Raw genomic sequence first — 22,327 nt, 5'->3', positions numbered from 1 at the left:
TAGACGTCATCTTGTACGTCTTCCTTTATTTTGTTGTTTATCTTCTCTCGACTTTTGTAAGGGTGTTTCAGTGAAAACGGAGCCGTTTGTAAGACAGTATTTGTGAGATAGTATCTTTTTTTTTTTTTTTGAAGGGCTATCGGGTTTATTCCTCGCTGAAGAAGAGAAACCACACCTGCACAATAATACTTCACCGCGTGATGACATTCAGTGTAGCTGGAAAGCACCAACCCACCATAACAACTTTCATCTTATTTGAGCTAGCAGCTGGTCCAGCAGATGCCTGTGAAACTGCCAGCGGTGGCTAAAACTTACAGTAAGTAACATTAGATAGCCCTGGCAGATGCCCACTGATTACATTATTTGACCTCAAAGTTAAAATGTGTATTGCAGCTGCCATAAAGCAATTGGCACTACTAACATTACATCTATTTTTATATAAAATATAATCAGCTGTTGGATGCCCCCCGATGCACTTTTTAGCTAAGATGATGATGCCATTGCAATTGGTTTTTGACACTTGCTGGGTGATATTCAGCTGGACAGCTGCTCATGTTGGCCAGGCAGTGCATGTTGCACTTACCCTCACCAAACACTAGGTGTCACATGATTAGTGTACTGGCAAATGAACACACAGGGCATCAACTGATACTATCTTTGATTTAGTACACCTTTATCTCATACTAGCTAAGACCTATTTAGTGACAAAGTGCTCAAAATCTAAATCTCATTGTGTTTTCTTATAGTTTTTTTTTTTTTTGTTAAATATGAGCAATGCATGAATCATATATCAGTTGTTTGGTCAGTTATTTGAGGAACGATGACAGAAAGCTAGGACTACTGTATGCTGTACATTATGTAGTTTACCATGTGTGACAACTTCTATCTAATCTGTTTAGCAGTGTGTGTGTGTGTGTGTGTGTGTAAAAAATAATACAGATGCAGTGTAAAACGGCATTTTGATTGTCAGAAACATTTTTTGAGGGACTTTTTGCTGGTGTAGTTTATTAGCCGTAGATACTACACTTTGCTATTATGTTGATTTCTTCGTTTCATGCGAGAGTACAACAAATTATAATAATAAAAAATGACATAATCTTCGTCGAAAACGTTCAACGTTTGCATTCAGTGTTTCAACTCAATCTAAATATTATTCATCGACGGTGACATACGCACGGACCCACATCCGCTGCGGCGCGCGCGCTGGCGCTGCCGGAAGTGGACGCGCGTCATTGGCTGCCGAGCCGCTCTTCAGAGTTGTGCTCGCGCATTCATTCAAACGGCTGACTTCTGGAGCGCGCGCAAGGAAAGGGCTGATCTCGTTCGGGCTCACGTTCACGTTTCCTCCGTCTGTTTGCGATTCTGTCAACTGAACGTAAAGGTAAGAAACGGCGTTTTTATCTTTTGCCACCGCCAGCTGACAGTTTCGCCGGAGCTACACCGAACTAACCTTGCTGCAGCCGAAGAACCGAGGCGGATGTTATGAGCCTATGCAGATACTTCACAAAATTAACATTTGCTCATTCTTAGGCCGCTATTACAATTTCTAGAAAGTGTCTTGCGTGTGAGTGTCTTGTAACGTGTTGCTAAAACCAGAAAGCTGTGATGTTTGTTATGTTAGCTAGCACTGTGGCTAGCAAACTGTTGACAAACTGACGTTAGCTTATAGGGGTTTGTCACGTTTAAAGCCCCCTTGTAAAATGCTTCAAGGTTTAGGCATCAGTGCGTTGTTTATTTTCAATACAATCCGTGTACTGAAATGAAGTGTAATCGCACACTTCCTGCACTGATGTCAATAAGCCACCGAATAACTTTTTGACAAAACCGGAAACTAAAATGAAAAAACGGCACTGCTTGTGTTAATGTGTAACTGAGTGAGGCAGGATTAAAAGAAGACTGCCCGTGTGCCTGTTATTTTGAAACCTTCAGTTTACACCACAGAGAAGAGGCTGTTAAAGGGACAGCTCACCCAAAAATTAAAATTCCTCCACTATTAATGGATGGTGACTCAGACTGCCATTATCCTCCTGTGTTGTTCAGTAAAAAAATCATGTGGTTTTGAAATAGCATAAGGCTGAGTAAATGATGAAACGTTCGATTTTGGGGCAAGCTTTCTTTTCAATAATCCATGTAAAAACCATCATGTTATTAGACATATTGCCTGCTACAGTGAAAGTGCAAAAGTCTTTTAAGCTGCTGGAGTAAATCTCATTCGACTGAGTCCTGCTGGTTTGATGAGAGACCGTCTCAGTGAACTCCAGATTAGTAGCTCTGATAATCTCATAATAATGTTACGTCTGAGGTCTTTGAGCGGTGCGGTAGGTTTTAAAGAAGCTTATCAGTTTGTCACGTTAGGACTGATAGTGATCTAGTACACTTCACATTCAAAGCCATCAACGGGAAACTTATAGTTACAGTAAGTGATAGTTCCTGTCGTCATGATGTTCTAGACCCATGCTAATGTTTAAGCTGTCAAAGCTGCTCTTTCCCAATACTGTAAAATTATAGGGGATATGCATTTAAATAGGGATTTAAAAAAATCCATCTTTTCAGTGGTTTCTCAGTTTGACCAACATTTAATAATATATATTGTAATATTTCACAGAAGAAAAAACTGTTTTATATATATATATATATATTAATTATAATTTAGAATAATATTTATAATAATAATGCATTTTACATTACAACTATAAATTAAAATGCTAGAATTTATGGCCTTTTTTTTAATGGTTAACCTTCAGGCATCCTTTAAATATTTTTGCTTTTTTTTTCATGTTTATCTTATTTCCGTTATTCTTCTCACAGACATGAGACAGGAGTGAAGTATCTGTTTTCGGCTGGAGCGTGAGGTTGGGCAGAGGATGCTGGAGGAGGATGATGGAGAGCTGGAGGGGATCGGAGGAGGAGGTGAAGGAGAGGGGGGGCTTCAAGCTGAAGTGGAGAGGCTGGCGGCAGAGCTCCAGGAAGCCAATGAGGAGAAGTTACAGGCTGCACGGTACGGCCTGGCCGTTCTGGAGGAGAGCGCTGCGCTGAAGAACAAACACAGCCAGCTGGAGGAAGAACACGAAGCCCTGAAGATGGAAGTGCAGCAGCTCAGAGAGGTCAGTCAAGAGAGAGCCAGAGATAGAAGGGTCAATTAAAATGAAATGAATGTATGAAACAAGAAGCTCCTTTTTACGTTTCATTTCTACATCTGCAAATAATTTCAATGATTCATTATGGCATAGAAAAAATAATGTGTCATCTAAACGTCTCTTGAATTTCTATGGTTTCTTGCACATGACAGCCAATGATTCACTACCCAAAACATTTGTGGTGAGCACAAATCTTGTTTATTATTAAACAAATGAACCTGTATCAGATGTAATCTGGGTCATATTTTGTGTTATCATAATTTTATCAGAGTTTTTTTTTTTTTTTTTTTGATGAGTGCAAATCACGGCCTGTTCATGTTGACCTCCGAGAACTTGTCCGTTTTGGGCACACATCCTTTCACTTCAGAGTTACAATAGTATGGCTTTCCCTGCTTCTTCCACAGTGACCCTATCAGAACCAACACTTGCGAAGAGATTTGTTTTTTTAGCCGTTGCACAGTCAGCTTGGGGATATCTTTCATGCTCTGCTTCTGTTGAATATTTTGAAGCATTTTCTATGTGATTCATATACTCGTAGTGTTAAAGATGGATAGTTTGCATACTCATATATTTTGTCTGGAAGTAGTACGCTTCACTCTCAGTGACCTATTTTCCCTGTTTGGGAATGTCATATAGAGTTTGTCATTTCGTTTTAGGTTGAGCACTCGATTTGGTTATGATGGCACTGCCTAATGGCTGAATTTGCAAGAGCTTTGCCGTGCAGATCTTATGTAAAAAATGTACAAATCAAAACTAAATGTTAATTACATAACATAGGCACTTCTTCAGAGCCCAGGCGACTGACCAAAATAAGAGGGATATTTATATCTCTCTGCTTGACAGTTGCAAGCACAAGATGGCAAAAAAAGAAAGTAGATGGTTTAGTTTTGATGATTTATGAAACCAGCAGAAAGCTTGATCTTGTGGCCTGTATGTAAATATTTAGATGATATTTTATTATTTGGCTGAAATAATAGGACAGAGATATAAATTGTATAATCTTCTTTTTACTTGTAAAATAGTAGCTGAGAGCAATGAAAAAAAAAATTATATTTGCCATTTTGGTAAAAAAATATATTATTTTTTATATATATATAAAATGTATTTTTAGATTAAGGGGTCTCATTTAAAATGTTTCTTTTTATATATTTTTAATTTTAATAATAACCGTTCAGGCAGATCTGTCTATGTGGTCCATGGCCAAAGTAGAAAACAAATAGGTTGTAAGCCTGGCATTCATGGGTCTTTTTAGCTCTATTTGTTATCCGATTTATTACATAAATCTGTGCCCCAAATTCCACGCTTTTAGTCTTTTGCAATATTTCAAAATTGACAACACATTGAGGGCTTTATATGTGCACACATTACTAATTTGCCAACTTCAATTAATACGTCTTTTTTGTGTGTTCAATGTGAAGTTGAACATATGAGGCACATTGTGGACTCAGCCCTCTGGTATGAAGATTAGGCTCATGTAGTTCTCTCTCTGTGTGTCTGATTAGTAGAGCATGAAATTGGCAAAGTAGGTGAATGTGGTAGAGTGAGATGACTGGGGTGAACAGATCTGAAACTAGTGTGCAAGGGAAAAAAAACATGTGTGACAGTTGTAACATCCTAGAGATGTACACATTGCATCTGCGTTTTATGCTCGCTCCTAATAGATATTTCTGAATAAACCTTTTCTCTGAAATGGTTCATCCATAAAGAAACATTTACGGCATTTTATATATTTTTTCCAAAAAGGATGTGAGATAGAATGTCTGAGCAGCTCTATTCCATATATTGGCTAAAAAAAGCCCAAGGCCATGACTGAATAAAAGCTTTAGTAGTGTCTATTAATGATACTAGTTTAACACCTTTGTGGTGCGTTACAGTTATTTTGAACTCCTCCAAATCCGTCACATGGCTTTAGAGCCATAGACCACTTTTGCATCCTTCTGTTTTTGTTGTATGGAATAGAGCTGCAGAGATATACTAAAATATCCATTTGTGTTTCACGCAAAGAAAGGTATTTTGAGGGACCTGAGGAAAAGCAAGTCTTCATTTTTGGATGAACTAGTCTCTTCTCTTACATTTTACTGAACAGAAGTCTAAATTCCCCTGAGGTATCTCTCTCTTCAGTCTGCCTTTCATCATTAATTATAGAGTAGCGCAAGCATGGTTTTTCCCACATGTTCTCACACGACTCAAATGATAATGTTTAGAGAAAAGAGTGTGGCTGTGTTAATGACGACCTGGCCAGTGCTGACTCATCTTGTAACGGTTGAGTTCAGTGTGAGCAGATCTGTAGGCTTTTTACCATTTGTCCAAATGCTATAACGGCGGGTAATACTTTATTTTAAAGTGTCCTTGTTTAACGTTAAATGTACTTACTATTATAATAACAAGAAATGCAGAATTACATGCAGTAACCTTAACTCAAGTACATCTAGTTAACAAATTTTCAGTACTTTAAATATATATTTTCCCTGTAACTAGGATGAGTAACTTAGCGACTCTAGCATGAACTAAACGCATTGTAATTACACCTTCTGGTTGCTAGTAAAGCTGGAATGTAGTGTAGTGTCATGGGTAAAGTATAGAGTATAAAGAGTAGAGTATAAAGTATTTTGCTTCGCTAGTTCTCAATACAATTGCTGTTGTTTATTGGCTAGGCAAGTAAACAAATTACTTAAAATAATTAAAGACTGACAAATTAACTTTCAACAGCTCTGCTGTTCTCATCTGAAGAATTTCAAAAATTCACACAAAGTAGCTGAGGTCCCGTAAATTATGTCAGCGTTGATATTTCATTTAGTCAGCGAGTTAAATTTTGTTTCTTCTTGGCCAAACCTCTGCTAGTGTAACCGAGTGTCTTGGCTGTGGTGGAGATGAGTGTTTGATTGGTGCATGTGTGTTTGTTTACAGGCTCTGGCAGACTCTGTGAGCAGCCATAAACGTGCAGCCGCAGATGGGGAAAGTCGAGAAGAGAGGCTCCTGCAGGAGTCGGCCACTAAAGAGGCCGCCATGGAGATTCGCATGGACGAGCTGCAGGCGGAGCTTAAACAGGCCCGAGTCATGCTGGCCAACACCTCGGCTGAAAATGAGAGACTGGCCGGCCTCTCCAACCAGCTGAAGAAGGTACATACACCACCATCAATCAGAAAGCCAGTGTTTACATGAAACCGAAAGACCAATGAGCCCCTTACTGCCTTTGTTATAAGAGCTGTACAATCAAAAAAAAATTCTTAAAGAAGAAATATTAATGTGTGACAGATTTCTGAAAGTTCTGAGCTGAAATAACATGCACTCTTCTCGCTCGCTTGCCGATCAAAGTAAAAGTGGAAATAAGACACCTTGTTTTCATGAGATCTGATCATGTGACAAAACCGGGTTGAGTTTCAATGTCAGCCTGAAGGGGAGAGAGGCCATTGTGAAATACCTATTGAACTATTGTACTGGACAAAATAAATAACTTCTTCTTTTAAAGGAAAGTTCTTGAATAATAAAATCTTCTCTGCACTCCAATAAGAGCTGATTCCTATTCTAAATCGGTTTGCAGTCTCTGCTGATTTATAGTGCATGTGTCATAATGTGTTGTGTCAGGTTTGATGTCAGTGGCTGCTTTCATTCAGTTTAATTGTATACGAAAATGCACACGGGACTGCTAAAATTCACCTTTTGTATTTCGAAGTAATGTCTGAAATGAGATGTAAAATGTAAATCATGACAGTAATTAATTTAGTGTGAACTTTCTTTTGAAAATGTATTAAATGGAACAAAGAGACTATAAACGCTTAACCTGATGCGTTTTGTAAAGCTTCCACCATGTATTTGTAATTGTGCAGATCTAATGATCTCTTTATTACTCCGACTACTCCTGCTGACTCTAGGAGTGTGAGTGCTTGGATATGGAGAAGACCCGAATGAGAGATGAGATGAAGGAGTACAAAACACGAGAGGCACAGCAACTTCTGGATAACAGTGAGCTGGAGGAGGAGAACATCTCCCTTCAGAAACAAGTCTCAGTGCTCAAGGAGAACCAGGTGTGTGACAATGAACATATCGTATTTAAAAATAGTTTGTGGTGAAGTTTTCTGGATGTATTGAATATTCAACTTTGTCCATAAATATGTCATAGTTGGCATCTGATGCAATTCAGTATGTAACATTAAGCACTTTCTTTAAGTGTTTGCTGGACTTAAGTCTTTGCTTGGGGAGTGTGCTTTGCTAGAGATGTCTTGTGACTTTAAATTGTGTTTTTTGCAGCTGCTGTCACAGCAGTACAAACACTTCTGTTGTAGTGCTTCAGTCTCAGCTGAATTTTAACAAAGCCTTCCTTCTGAGGCACTGCACACGAGAAAGGTTTTATTCACATCCCGCATGAATATTCACAGACACCCAGAGGCTGGAACGCCTTCCCTGTTGGACTAAGAACCGGTTTGCTTAGGGTGAATTCAGGCTATAAATATAGAAATGAGATAAGCTGAAATGTCCTCAAGACTTGACCATTATTGTAGATGAACTCACAAATGTGTATCTTGATGTCACAAGAATTTAAGAAGTTGTGAGTTAATTCCACCATTTTCGATCATGTGCAAAGTATTTGGTATTGACAGGGCAGCGTGACACAGGGTAAATGCTAACAGTTTAACCTGTTGAAGTAATAGTTCACTCAAAAATGACAATTAGCTGAAGTTTTAATCACCCTCATGCTGCCCAAAATGTGTTTATGGATGTTTCTTCATTGGAACAGATTTGTACAAATTTAGCATTACTTCACTTCTCACCAGTGGATCTTGAAGTGCCTTCAGATTGAGAGTCCTAAAAGAACAATAATCTACAGATCTCCAAAGAAGAAACAAGCTCACCAGGATCTTAGATGATATAAATGCGTGTCTCATTCCCTGGGTGAATTCAGAGAGTGGTGTAATAGTCCAGGAAAGGCTGTGATGTCGTGAACTAGATACAGATCTGGCTTTGTTTACTGTAATTTGTCATCTGTGTTTATAGAAATAGGATCTAATCATCAGTCTATTTTATTGTTTTTGTTTATATATGACTGTGATCATTAGTTATGTGATGCCAGATCAGTAAAGGCAGCCTAATCCAGCCTAACAAGTTAGTATTGGGCAGGTAGGTTTTGGGGGAAGGGAGCTTTATAGGATGTAGATAAGTGGAAATTTGCAGTAAATGACTGACTTAAAACTGCACGACTTCAAGCTAAAAATAGAAGTTAATTTTAAATGTTAAATATGAAAACCATTTTTTTTATGTTTGAACCAATTAAAGGTTTTTGAACAAGTAGTATAAATGTGATTTACTACTATTAAATTTAGACTATCATATTCTAAATGTTTACATTTGTGTCCTCAGGTGGAGTTTGAGTCAGTGAAGTTGGAGTTGACCCATAAAGATGAGGAACTGGAGGTCATGAGGGCGCAGTTAGAAGAGGCTGGGCGTTTGAGAGAGATTGCAGAGCGTCAGCTGGACGAGGCACTCGAGGCCCTGAAAGAGGAGAGAGAGCAGAAGAACAGCCTAAGAAGAGAACTCACCGCCTTTACCCTCAACCCCTTTGAATCTATTGGCCACATAGAGCTACAGCTGGATGACAGCCGGGATGGAGAGAAGGACAAGGACAGAGGGGATGAGGAGGAGGAGGAGGAGATGGACAGTGGGTATAATAACTCCAAAGGGATGGAGAGAAACAGGTGCTCCACACCCAGAAACAGCGACGTGTTCCTCAGACCTCAGGCGCCTGGGCTGGTGTCTGATCTTCTGAGTGAGCTGCACCTGTCAGACAGCCAGAAACTCAAGCAGCAGCTGCTGCAGGTGACGAAACCTCTTCACCTCCTACACATTCCTCGCTTACTTCACGAGCTGTTTCATTTTCACATAACTAGTTACCGGACACTTTCTGAGAATTATTTGTTATTTATTTGTTTTTTTTCTTGACCTTGTTTTGCATACACTGACATACAAATTTAAGTTTGCAAATTGGGTATCTATCTATCTAATCAAACATTTTTACATCAGCTTGACACTGCTTTCATTATGCTTGAGAAGGTTTATAAAACAAGGGAGCAATTCAGGTTCATATTGGCTGATGCCAATCTTTTCGGATCTAATCTCAGACCAAAGATTGAAAGATTCAAACCCTGTGCTGTAAATTCCTGTAAAATGGTCCTGTGGGGTTTCTCATTTTTAAGTCCGTAGTTTCATGCATGAAACCATCATATGACAGATGAATACTATTTCCTGCTTCATATCACTTCCTGCTTAGATGTTTCTTAGTAATTGATTTGATGGTCCAGTACAAATATCTTTTTTTTTTTTTTTTTTTTTTTTTTACTTTTCCTCCTAATTTCATAAATTGTGAATTAAATTTCAAGTATATTAATTAGCATGAATCATTGTAAAGTGGTACTTGCCTATTAGACTCTGAGACTCTAGTGTTGCTGTCTGTCTAAAATGTTTAAATTGAAATAGTTGGAATAAATCTTTTTACTTTATAGTTTTTTATTGAGAACCCGTATGTTTTGTGTACCCATGTCCAGGTGGAGAGAGAGAAAGCCACACTGAGCAGCACTGTGCATGATCTCCAGCAGCAGTTATCCCAGTCTAAAGATGCTCTCGGTGAGCAACAGGTGAAGATGGAACAGCTGACCCAACGTTTGGAGACCCTTCAGAGTACTGCTTTGAAAAGCCCGTCTCCCAGGTCTCTTCAGAACCAGGAAACCGAAAATGGCATTAGCTACTACGAAGTGGATGCAAAAAGCACAGAGGTACTAGAGTGCCGCATGCAAGTGGCGAATGAGGAGCTTGTGCGTCTGCATGCGGATCTGAAAGAGGCTGGCGAACGCTCCAAAGCCCTGGAGGAGCGCTACAAGCAGGAGAAAGAGCGCTGGAGGGGCGAGGCACAGGAACTCGCTGATAAAATACGTCAGTGTATCACTGCTAGCCGACAGGATCAGGAGCGAGTTGGACAGTTAGAACGGGAAATTGGCGCCACTCGACAGGTCGCCACTGACTCTGAAGACCACCTCAGTGCTGCGCAGGAGGAGCTTCTGGCCTTCTCTGAGGAGCTGGCCAACCTTTACCATCATGTGTGTGTTTGTAACAACCTCACGCCCAGTCGTGTTACCCTGGATTACTATCGTGAAGGAGCACAAGCGGGGAGACCACACAACCATTCACAGCCCCACCACTATCGCGGATCCCTCCGCAGACACAGGCGGTCGGGTGAAGTGTTGGACCTGGGCAGCGGAGGAAGCGGTGACGTGTCTTCTAGCTGCGGAAGTTGTCCAGGGTCTCCCACACTAGACTTCAGGGACCCAACCAATGTGCGCAATCTGGTAGCTGTCATACGATGCCAGATTAAACATTTACAGGTATGTCTTTTTTCATTTTTCCATTTCACTTCAATCGTGACAGCTTTACATTTTTCTTTATTTTTTTTTTCACAAAATTATTATTATTATTATTATTATTATTATTATTTTAAGACCCTTAGAAATACTTTTTTATCATTTTGTTTTTCTCATTAATTCTATATTTTATTTTAATGGTTTCATCAAAAAAAAGTTGTGTATTTACATTTTTTCTGATATAGACTAATATTCCTTAAAATAACGCTTTAATGGTCATTATTGTACTATTATAATGTTAAGCTAAGCAATATGTTTGTCACAGTTTCTTCAAGTTAAACCAAACTATTTTTGATGGATTGTTTTGAAGACCTTTAAGTTTCTTTGCTTCTATGATGTGATGATAGATTTACTTAGCTTCAGAAATTAATTTCATTCAGTAAAACAGAACATGCAGGATTTAAATATCACAGTATTTTACAGCTTAATAGTCACAGACACTAGTCCATATCACATTTTGATGAAGGTGTACTGACCTACTTTTCATTAATTGTCCAAATTCTGTAACATTCAACATTATACAGTAAATTCCATTTTAATGTCTGGATTCAGCGATTCCATCTACTTTCTTTGTAATGGGGAAGGGCTCTGTAGATAAAATTGAAAGGTAATATGAGGAAGTGTACAGAAAACAGTGTTATATTGTGTATATAAATGTATCCTAAAATGCTCTCTGAATAAAGTTATGATTCATCATTGGAACGTTTCATTTAAGCCTTTAAGCAGCTTTTTTGGAGAGGTAAAGCATGAAATGTGAACTGATTAGACCAGGCTGCCTTAGGATGCCTGTCTGAATCTGTTCTAACAACAACATTCAGATTATAGCTGCGCTTTGCTTTGTCAACTTAAAACAAAAAAAATGTTGAAATCATGGCAAGATTAGTGTGTAAATCTAAGGTTTTCTTTTTATGACATAATTTCCTGTTTTCATACATTGGTCATGCACGTTGTCTAGTTCTTTAGTCACCATGTGCTATACAAGTACATTTTTACTTCTTTTTGAAACTTTTCTAGGTGGCGGTGGACCTGTGCAGACAGCGTAACCTGTTGACCTCTCCAATAGCTGGAGGGAGCGCTGAATCAGACCGTGACACAGAGGCACTGATTGAGGAGGTGTTAAAACTGAAGTCCCTCCTGAGCACCAAGAGAGAGCAGATAGCCACGCTCAGGACTGTCCTAAAGGCCAACAAACAGGTTAAGATGTTAATATTTAGTGCCAAAAAATGTGGTGGTCTGGAAATTCTTGGTGAGCTCAAACATAACATAATCCTTCATACAAACACAAATCATTCCAACATTTATAAAGAAATACAGATGCATGAATACCAGAGGAGTTTAAAAAATGGAACATCCTACAATAGTTAGTGTTAAAAAAGCATGCAGACTTGCTTTTAATTGCTTTAAGTCAGCAGCCTGAGGGTAAAGGAATAAAAAATTGTGTGGCCAGATGTGTGGGATCTCTTAAGAATGTGACACATTAAATGCATACTAAACAATAGATGTAGCCTACTTAAAATGTTGAGATTTCAGCCCGGCTTTATTTCTTAAGTGACCAACATTTTTGTTTAATCAAGAAGTAATTATTAATAACCATTGCTGATATTCTTGAAATGACCAAATACGGGTTGACTATGCCAGTATACCCATTTATCCCTTTTTTTCGGTGAATTGTTTGGATAGTTGTGTGCAATGTACTGTATTTTACAGTGTGCAGTTTAAAGAATGTTCCTAACTCTAGAGCACATGGTTTCCTTTGATCTTAATCTGATATTATGACTGCTTTACTATTTTATTTATTTATTTATTTTCCCTCAGACGGCTGAGTTGGCTTTAACCAACCTGAAGACAAAGTACGAGACTGAGAAGAGTATGGTGACAGAGACCATGATGAAGCTAAGAAATGAACTGAAGGCCCTGAAGGAGGACGCAGCCACCTTCTCCTCCCTTCGCGTCATGTTCGCTAGCAGGTATGATGGGATTACACGTGTGTACATGTGTGCTCGTGGGCCACGGGGAGTTTCTCAGGTCATTGTTCGTACAGCACAGAACTCATTTCCAGTGAGTGACGTTTGGGGTTTGAAGGTTAAACTAGTTGTTTGTAAACTGGTTTGATTTATGGACAGAGTGCAAATAAGTTCATGGGAGATGTTGACTCTGCCAGTTCTCGCTTTCCCTTGTCAATTGAGGAACAACCAATTTTAGTTATAATTTTTGCCGATGGGTCATTTTGGGCTATCTGATGAATACGTAAATCACCAGCTCACATTTAAGGATTTATAGAGACTTTTAAGTCGTAGTACAGTGTTCAGTGGCGAAAGAGATACAGGCAGTGTTTGTTTACATTTGTAGAAAGACATATGAGAGGAGTTTGGATTGAGAGGCACGGAGATTAGACTGTCATGACCCTGTTTTAAGAGCAAGCTAATAAGATTATAATCTCAAGGCCCGGTCTCTCACGAGCTCCTCTCACATGCTGATTAACGTGCATGCTCTCTGATCCCCGGTGCAGACGAGAGCAGCTCACTCAAAGCTCAAGCCATAGATCAAGTGTCAAGGGAACAGAGAGCAGTGGAGGCAAGGATAATGTTTTCAGTGAAGCAACTGTAAAAGGAAAATTCTAGACCTCTGGAAAAGGAGTTATAGACATTTTAAAAATAAACAAATAGGCAGAATATTGTAAAATGCTATTACAATGTAATATAAGTGTTTTATTATATGTTAAAATATAATTTATTCCTGTTATCAAAGCTGGATTTTCAGCTTCAATACTCTTAGATGTCACATGATCCTTCAGAAATCTTTAATATGCTGATTTGCCGCAGTGTTTTTACTCAGTTTGCTTAAACATTTGGAAATGAAGCATTTTATCTCTGGAACATCAAAGTGTGTGTGTGTGTGTGTGTGGCTCTCACAAGGACAACAAAGACTATTCTACACATTCTTGCATCAGTTTCTAATAAAAACTAATGTGTTTTTTAAGGGATGCTTATGCAAAAAGTAATCCCTTTTATTCCTCCGTTATTTCATTTTATATGTATCTCCATTCCTGTTTCCTGTATCCTTATCGTTTTTACAGATGTGACCAGTACGTAACTCAGTTAGATGAGATGCAGAGACAGCTCGCCGCCGCCGAGGATGAGAAAAAGACGCTCAACTCTCTCCTCCGCATGGCTATTCAGCAGAAGTTGGCATTGACCCAGCGGCTGGAGGACCTGGAGGTCCCTCTGTCCCCTCTCAGTAACGGCGGCAGCCCGCGCCACTCCCGGACCAAACATCTTTCCAAATCAGGCCGAGCGCCGCGGAGCCCCATAAGAAGCAGTCCGCGCTCCAGTCCGGTGCTAGTTCCTGCCGGACCGCAGAACATGAGCAGCCACATGAGGGCGCTCTCTCGCAGCCTTCACTGCAGCCCCGTAAGAGCGCCCTCCTCTTCTTCCTCATGCTCGTCTTTTTCTGCCTCAAACGAACCCGCGTCCTCAGCGTCCACGCAGAGTCTAGCATCTGTAGGGCTTGTGCGCGACACTACTTTCGTCCGTAGTTACGGGTCAGGTTCGTCTCGCTCGTTAGATGACTCTACTGGAGGGTTGGGGCCGTTTGCTATCCAATCACGGCAGCCCAAAGTTACCGAAGCACAGGGAAATAGCCTGAAAGTGTCAGCGCCGTTGCGCAGTAACACGTTTATTAAAACGCGCCGCGCATCCGCACCTGTCAGCAAAGGCGGTTCACGTTCAGTGGAAGCCCTTGATACTCAGTTAGGTAGAACTGATGAATCAGAGAAAAGGCGTAGAGTTACAGTGCAGGAGAATGATTTAAAACCATCCAAAAAGTCTAACGCAGAACGCCTGTTTCTCAAAAAGCAGTCTAATATCTCTAAATCGCGATCGGATGAGGGAAGTTCTTTTAGTCGTTTTGCGTCTTCAAATGCAGCGACACAATCTAAATATTTACCTCGGGCAACGCCGAGCGTAGCGTCTTCTGGTGATCAGGCCACTCCACACAGTGCATCGGATAAACACCAGAAATCATCCTGTAGGACAAAAGCATCTTCTAGGTTAGCGAGCCATTCAAACTCGTGTCATGATTTTGAGGAAATGGCCTCTAAGCCTAGTCGTGACATTAAGGGGAAACAAGATCAACTCAGAAAACAGCAAAGGAGTGTTGATGCGGCAAAAAGGTCAACACACACTCACACACGCCAGACGAAGTTCAGAGCCACGTAACTGCTCAGTGGTTTACCATCACATAAGCAACACAGTTTTACAACAAATCGATTAAAAACATAGGGAGGTTCAGAATGAGATGTTTCTGCTTTCTTTCATCTGATTTCATTAAAGTACTCATTAACATTAACATAACTTTTTTTTTTTTTTTTTTTCTCAGCAAATTACATTTATTTGTTTAAAAAAAAGAATGAAATCAGTAATAGAAATATTGTAAAATATTTAAGATTTTTTTTTTTTTTTTACATTTTTCTTTTTTAATGTTAAAATGTCATTTCTTAGACAGAGCTGAAATTTCAGCATTTTTTCAGTGTCACATGATCCTGAATTAATTTTAAAAAACCTGTTTCTGTTGATTTGATTATTTAAAAAATTGGATATCATAATTATTGTTAATAATTAATGTTTCTCACTATGTCTTTGCAGAGGTTATTTTAATTTATGACTTATTAATGGTGAATAGCGAACCAAAAATTTTGTCTAAATAGATGATAAATGAAATATTCAAAATCTGTCATTTGAAATACTTCAAGTGAATTTAAGCACCACTGCATTAGGATGTGAAGTTGGAAAATTTGTATTTGGTAAATTTACAGGGTTATTAAATTCCTAGTGTTTTTAAAGATTTAATTGAGCATTAGATGACAGCCGAGGTTAAATTCTGGAAATAATCCCAATTAAATATGCAATATCAACCAATATTGATCAATTTTTTAAAATCGCACAGTACTAATACATTATGCAAAAAATAAATACATTTTAAAAAAATGTAGATACGTGCTGATAGAAATTGCAATATCAATCTTTTTGTAATTATGTCTGAGGACATTCTTTTAAACTTTATACTTCTTCAGTGTAAATCAGTGTTTTGTCATTGTTTCTTCTCTTATTCTCTCTCGTCTCTAATATCAGCTCAGCATTTGCCATTTGTTTGAGTGAACACTTTTGACTGACTGTGTCTCACTGTGTCTTTGCAGAGATGAAATCCTCCCTGTGTCTCCCTCAGTACACACGGACCATGTTCATGCCCAGTTCATGAACACCCTTACCCTGCAGATCTGTCCCAGCATCCTCTCTTCACCCCATTGGATCTCTGGTCATGTCTCTCGTGCCTCTCCTTCCACCCCGTCTCTCGCCTGTTTGTCTTCCGTTTGTCTGGATCAAGTCGTTCAGCTTCAAGATACTGAAAGCTGAACGCAGTCATTTCATGCCATCGGATTTTTCCTTATTCATGAACACATGTACCGAACCAAAAATACTTGGGAGATCAGTATTGTTTCATCTGACTGCCCGTGACTGACCTTTTCTTTTTCAAGCCATAGATAAGCACACCTTCTTTTGGTTTTAGCATTAAAAACTGAATTTTTAACCATCATGGAGGACATTCCTCTGGTATAACTGACTAGTTGTGCAGTTCTACTATTGGTTAATGACGTATACCTTGCCTTGGCCTTTAAAGACCGCTACAGTGAAGTAAAAAACACAAACGCAACCAGTGAAGAGAACAATCAACTATGCACAGGTTACAGAAATTTGCTGCTAATTAGCTCATGCAAAAAAAAATTACATTAAAGAATCTCTCAATTACCAAACTGCCAGTTTAATCTGCCTACAAGAGTTAACCAACAGCACTGTTAGACAAATGCAATTTATTTTTAAATAGGACAGTGGTAAACATGTAATGGTTGTGTTCATGTCAAAGGGAACACGCTGACTGGGGACAACTGTAATGGGATTTAAAATAGTGCCTTAATACTGTTTTGAGTGAAGATTTGTAGATAATTGGTTTAATATTTTGTTTATTGATGGTAAGGGTTTAGGTTGTTTTAAGACTAATTATGACATTTTATTTGTGCACGTATGTACAGATAATGTGACATTCCCTGCAATAGGCTTGTTTTGTTAAAAAAAGAAAAGAAAAAGGTTTCGCTGTTCTTGTCAGAACCGTGTGTGTGTGTTTGTAAGATGTTGTGTCGACCTGCCCGTCAACACTTTCGTCTCAGTCTTTCATTATTATTTCCAAACTGAAAAAAGCTTCCTGTTGTATTTTTATTCTTTTTTTTTTTAACCCGCTTTTCTTTTATATTCTATTGCTCAGCCCCACAGAATGGTGATTTCCATGCAATACCAGATCTTGTTTGTGAATATGTAGTGAAATAATAAAGATTTCGATGTTCAGTGTCGACAACCAGTTATTTTTGCTTTTTTATTTGAATTATTGTATTAAAAATAGTTTATCCCTTTTCTACGGTTGTCTGCTACCCATATGATATGTCCGTGTTTAAATCTAATGACTTCTATTATGTTTAAATCTATTATGACTAAATGTAGTATATCATTTACGTTAGTTTTTATAAAGGCTTTGAATTATTAGATGATTAAACGCCTTCAACTACACGTTGAGAGCTGCTGTGACTTAGTTTTGATATATTGGTTAATAACCGGTCGCCCTGTTTGATTTCAGAGCTTTCCATTCATCACACATCAAGTGCTCCACTTTCCCGAGAGCTCTCAGAGTCATATTTCAGGTCTGAGGGTTTTGTGCCCTCTAGTTTGACATTTGCCCATCTTTAGTCAAAGGGGTCAATTTTGTCATTACATCCTGAAGTAAAAAGATCCCTGAGCTCAGGATGGCTCTCTCGTTACACCTCTGACAAAGAGCCAGCGCTTCTCTGTGTTCTCCCTCAGCGCAAACGGCTCTGAATAAATGTGTCAGAGTACATGAAAAGATACACACAAAAAAATATTAGTAGTGCTTCAGTACACCGCAATGCGAAAAGCTCCATTTGCAGCCCTGACAGTTTCATTTTAATAAGCGAAAAAAGGTTTTGGCTGGTCACGTGATCTCCATGAGGCGTTCAAAATAAAACAGCTTTACTAAGGCTACTGGTATAACCCATAGCCCTCATCTCGTGCATGCACGCGACCTAAACGCTTTCCTTTTCGAAACAGCCCACCAAGTCACGTTATCTACGCGTAACATATTACAGCAAGGACGCGCGCGCCTCTCTCGCGCACCGGGCCGCGCAGCGCGAGTTATTTGTATTCGTCGTTCACTCACTGCCCCCTAGCGGCGTCCCGGGCGACGGACACACAGAGGCGAAGCGGCGCCTTTCTCAGGTGTCTCGCGTGTTGTTGTGTGGTAAATAGATAGCTCGTACTCACTGCTGCTCAGATGGGAGCTCGCTCGCGGAGCGGTGACGCACTTTCGGTGAGTCCAGAACTACGCTTTCGGTGTTTTTAGCAGCCTTCAGCTTGTCCGGTACATTGCATTGAAGCCAGTGTTCGTTTCAGCATAGAAGTGATAACGTCCTTACACCTGCATGATGAGGTTCACGGCATGCCTAGACTGGAATCAGTATGAGTGAATTATTCATTGCGTTTTGGAGCGTTTAATTACGTTCTAACGCCTTTCTGTGAGTCAAAACTCTACTTATGATTCTTAAATACAATACTGGTGTGTCCATTCCTGTATGCAGATGGTTGTAGCATGTATAAATGTATTTGTAGTTAAAATGTGTAATGCATCTTTTTATCCCACTTGCGTGAACATTTAATGCATGCATTTATCAGCCATTTGGAAATCTGTTCTGATTTTGCTGGAAATGACAGATAAATCATTGGAGCGTCCTGGCATTTGACCAGCTGATGAATTATAGATGCCCACTTAGGTGAAACCCAATCTCTCCCCTCTTGTTACTCTCTTTGCTCTCATTGACGACCCCGATGCACAGTTTCCCAGCATGCAGCAGGAGCTTTGGCTGAGGGCTCTTCTCGATACCTGCGTGTGCAATGAGATCGGCCGCTGCACAAACACTCCCGATTAGACCGTCCGAACAAGAGCTCAAAAATGCCTTATCCAACAGCGTCGCAGGACACAACCACGTCTCCGGCTCCGGCAGACCAGCCGCGGCGCAGTCCAGAACAAAGGCGTCCACGGACGCACTTAATTGTAGTTCTTTGCATCATCATGGCAATACTCGAGGTGCGTTGTCCCGGTGTTTTTCACAGACAGTGATATTGAACGTGTGTCTTGCGGAATCTTGCAGAAATAACTTTTGTGTGTAAGAAAATGCAGATACATGCGATACTGCCGAGGGCCCCTGGAACCTGAACAACCCGGTGAAAGCCTCAAGGAGCCATCAGGAGCTTCACAAAGAGCTGTTACTGGCCCACAAAAAGTAAGATCATACAGCGATCCAAATCAGAGGCTGTCGTGGAGACTAATAAATCGCTGAGCTTTTTTAAGTGGGCTGTTGAAATATTGATGGCGCCTCGTTCTCTCTGCCTCTGGTCTTTTGTGTCAGGCAGTCATGTGTGCAATCGTACACCCTCAGGTATTATCAGCAGCCTGTGCTCAGGACACACTCTGAGATGCTGAAAAACAATAGTTCAGTCAGTTTGCCTGGTACTGCAGAGAGTCTTCATAATGACTATCAAATCTTATGATACTTGTGAAGCCCCTCGGTCACCTGGTGCTGAGTTAAGACAGATAAGGAGGACGTTTTTTCGTATTAACCTTTTACGTTAATATTAGATTGAAAGAAAAAGTGTATTTAATGCTTTTGTGGGCAAAGACGGCGTTTCTTAGGGGAATGCAAAAGCAGCGAAATATGAAAATATGTATCATTTGTTCCCTCACAAAACTTTGTGTCGCCCGGATAAACTTTATGTTCTCTCACAAAACTTTAGCATTCTGTTACAGTCTTTCGGTTTACGCACTGTCTCCACGTTCATAAGCATTTTGATGCAGAAATGTAGTTTTCCATGGTCCTTTGCAGAGTTTTGCATTTCCCTAATTTTTTAGTTCCCTTTCAGACATTTTGTGATGGAAATAATACCATATGATACTGTATGTGAACTTCTTTTTTCCATTCTAAAGTACATTAAAAATGGTCCTGGCCACTCCAAGCTTTTCAGTGTGGGTAAGTTTGTTGTCAACAGAAGACGTGAAATAAATTGTGCATGTATCTGTAATAAAGTGTAATAACTTACTCGGTAAATAAAGGCCTCCTATATAAGCAACTTCAGAGGAGACTTTTTTTTCCTCCCCTGAAATAAGCAAAGCAAGAGGTTTTCATTGGTGCACGGGCGACACATATGTCCTACATCACCTGCCTGGACTGGTTCTGACCCCCCTGAGCCATGTGAGGGATGTTTTATTACGGATGCACGCACTTTATTTAACGTCTTCAGAGCTTACTCCCGTGGAAAGGCTTTTAGGGGTCTGGAATATTTTTTTATATAACTCTGATTGGTTTCATCTAAAAGAAGAAGGTCACATACACCTAGGATGTTTCAAGGGTGAATAAAACACAGGTTATGTTTTTTTTTTTTTTTTGAGGGGAAAACTAACCCTTTCAAGGATGTTGTTGATGTTAACTAAAACAAACTATTCATTAAAAACCGAAAATGAAAACGGAAATAAAAAGCTAATTCAATGCTATAATTCATAGTTTTCAGTCACGTGACCGGTTCGAAGACCTGGAGGGCAAAACATCCATAGAACTGCAGCAAAAGCCTGTCAGTTGTCCATCTGTTTCACAGACGCAAAAATTTAGATCATCTGTCAAAACAATAAAAGAAAGGTATGTGAACAAAATTTAAGTTTTGGCGATTTGCAATCCATATTAAGCCCCCGCGGCAATACTTCAATCATTAAACGGTGCGACAAAACATGGTAGAAGGGCCTTCATCTACTGAATACTAAGGGATTAAGGGATATTAAGATATCCAATTCAGTAATCTCTATTATTAAGCAGATGAGACAGGAATATGAAAACGATCCACTTAATGCTTCAGTGTTTTCCTTATAACTTTTTTTTATGGGAAACCATTTAACGTGAAACTTTGCTCATTGCACTTATATTCTCGCTTCATCTGTTTGCCTGTACAAAATGTGCACAGATCAATAAGGTGTTTACTGAATTTCATCTTTTAATATCTGCACTTTACTAAAAAGCTTCGTTTTGCCCGCCAGGGGGGCGGTCCTATGGGGGTGTGACGCCACGTGAAAACCATCAATGTATATCAAAAGCACTGGTAAAATGTTACTGTTATATGTTTTGTTTGCGCTTGGGCCCTTTGGGCGGGACAGAGGGCTGGTGGTGTGCTGCAAGCCGGAGCTTCAGATGGTTCTGGAGAAGAGGAAGAGAGAGCAGACCCAGAGAGAAGAGGGAGAGCAGAGCAGGAGTCCTCTGGAGCAGGTGCTGCTCGAACGCCAGCACAAACATCAGGAGATGATGGTCAGTGTGTCTGTGTGTGTCTCTGTGTCTCTGTGTGTTTCTGTGTGTGTGTCTGTGTCTATGTGTGTGTCTCTGTGTCTCTGTGTATGTGTGTGTCTGTGTCTCTGTGTATGTGTGTGTCTGTGTCTCTGTGTGTATGTGTGTCTCTGTGGATGTGTGTCTATGTGTGTTTTCTGTGTATGTGTGTGTGTCTATGTGTGTCTCTGTGTATGTGTGTGTCTCTGTGTGTCTATGTGTATCTCTGTGTGTCTCTGTGTCTATGTGTGTCTATGTGTATCTCTGTGTGTCTCTGTGTGTGTGTGTGTGTGTGTGTTCTGACTGGACCAGAAGGAGGCAACAATAATTGTGTAATATTTAGGATGTGTTTTTTTTTGCTCTTAATTCTTGACCATGTTACCTCTGGTTTCTATCATAGCTACTACTTTTAATGTCATTTTGTGTACCACGTTCACTATCAGTACCTGTAGTAAATGTTCCACCATATGTTGGTGGAATCTGGTTACATGGTCAGATTTAAGGTTAAGAATTGATCGTTTTATTAGCCTGAAGTGTTTTGTTCTCTGTGTCCTGTCTTCTCAGAAGGAGAAGGAGGAGGAGCAGAGGCAACATGAGGAGGTCCAGCTCTTGGAGTTCGTCAGAGTCAGACAGAACCTGAAGAAAGTCCACACAGCTCTACAGAAAAACCTTCACTCCTGAACCCCGCCTGCACCAGTCTGACGAAAGACAAGCTTTATTTGCAAATACACAGCGTTTCATTATATTACTTATTTTGTTATTGACCTTTTTCGCAACCTTTGACAGTTCACAAATTCAGTTTTCTGTAGCCTAAAAGTGACATAATGTTAAAAAACATGCCTACGGTAATCTTAAAATACCATTAGCTGTTATTATATTTTGTTATTTTGCTGTAGACCCCTAGCGCTCTAAGACTATACAATATCTGCTGAAATTGTTAGTGGTGCTGCCCAGCTTTATTGTAGAACCTGAAAGGTCATTAAATAATAAATAAAAACAGCACAATTCTGCCATGGCACTTGTTCAGCTAGTACATGGCTGTCCTATCCATGTTTTTGATTTAGCTATTATTAGTAGTTAATATTAACGAGGTGAAGAGCTAATGCGGTGAATTTTTGTAATAGATGTTAAAGTGTTTATAATGCCAGTGTTGTAAGTTTTCTCCTATTTTGAAAAGCCTATTGAGTTAAATAAACATGGATTTGATTGATAAAACCTTTTGCTTTATTTGTAATAAAGTGGATCCGTCGTGAAAAGACGCTCTGCTTGCGCAGTAACCGAACGGCAGCGACCGAAGCGAGTTGCGC

General features: G+C 39.7%; 2 protein-coding genes across 8 annotated transcripts; both read left to right on the top strand.

The window, feature by feature from the left end:
- Positions 1–1,225: 1,225 nt before the first annotated feature.
- zgc:162200 (uncharacterized protein LOC558638 homolog) lies at positions 1,226–16,938 on the top strand. Its single transcript, XM_043247433.1, has 10 exons — positions 1,226–1,381; positions 2,809–3,104; positions 6,045–6,257; positions 7,010–7,162; positions 8,493–8,948; positions 9,674–10,507; positions 11,558–11,737; positions 12,359–12,510; positions 13,620–13,953; positions 15,738–16,938. Exons 2-10 carry the CDS (start codon positions 2,865–2,867, stop codon positions 15,741–15,743), a joined length of 2,568 nt encoding a protein of 855 aa, XP_043103368.1. The 5' UTR covers positions 1,226–1,381; positions 2,809–2,864; the 3' UTR covers positions 15,744–16,938.
- Positions 16,939–17,675: 737 nt separating this feature from the next.
- On the top strand, positions 17,676–22,229 carry si:ch211-218o21.4 (protein FAM107B). Of its 7 annotated transcripts, XM_043246311.1 has the most exons (7): positions 17,676–17,971; positions 18,055–18,176; positions 18,495–18,745; positions 18,830–18,941; positions 20,217–20,348; positions 20,858–21,005; positions 21,585–22,229. In XM_043246311.1, exons 3-7 carry the CDS (start codon positions 18,553–18,555, stop codon positions 21,699–21,701), a joined length of 702 nt encoding a protein of 233 aa, XP_043102246.1. In that variant the 5' UTR covers positions 17,676–17,971; positions 18,055–18,176; positions 18,495–18,552; the 3' UTR covers positions 21,702–22,229. The 7 variants fall into 7 exon arrangements, with proteins under 7 accessions (XP_043102246.1, XP_043102245.1, XP_043102247.1 ...); XM_043246310.1 differs by lacking the exon at positions 18,055–18,176 and having other exon boundaries at positions 17,678–17,971; XM_043246312.1 differs by lacking the exon at positions 18,055–18,176 and having other exon boundaries at positions 17,680–17,971; positions 18,839–18,941.
- Positions 22,230–22,327: the final 98 nt, after the last annotated feature.

The sequence above is a fragment of the Puntigrus tetrazona genome, chromosome 8, assembly GCF_018831695.1.
Source record: "Puntigrus tetrazona isolate hp1 chromosome 8, ASM1883169v1, whole genome shotgun sequence".
Classification (NCBI taxonomy): domain Eukaryota; kingdom Metazoa; phylum Chordata; class Actinopteri; order Cypriniformes; family Cyprinidae; genus Puntigrus; species Puntigrus tetrazona.
The sequence above is the reverse complement of the archived record's forward strand: the minus strand, read 5'-3'. Positions and strand labels throughout refer to the sequence as shown.

Bases quoted from the DNA above. Each gene is read 5' to 3' on its own strand.
- zgc:162200 (XM_043247433.1), top strand. From the start codon at position 2,865: ATGCTGGAGGAGGATGATGGAGAGCTGGAGGGGATCGGAGGAGGAGGT. The intron at 3,105-6,044 runs GTCAGTCAAGAG...GTTTGTTTACAG, and splicing joins AAGTGCAGCAGCTCAGAGAG to GCTCTGGCAGACTCTGTGAG. The intron at 11,738-12,358 runs GTTAAGATGTTA...ATTTTCCCTCAG, and splicing joins TCCTAAAGGCCAACAAACAG to ACGGCTGAGTTGGCTTTAAC.
- si:ch211-218o21.4 (XM_043246311.1), top strand. From the start codon at position 18,553: ATGAGATCGGCCGCTGCACAAACACTCCCGATTAGACCGTCCGAACAA. The intron at 18,942-20,216 runs GTAAGATCATAC...TATAATTCATAG, and splicing joins CTGTTACTGGCCCACAAAAA to TTTTCAGTCACGTGACCGGT. The intron at 20,349-20,857 runs GTATGTGAACAA...TGGGCGGGACAG, and splicing joins GTCAAAACAATAAAAGAAAG to AGGGCTGGTGGTGTGCTGCA.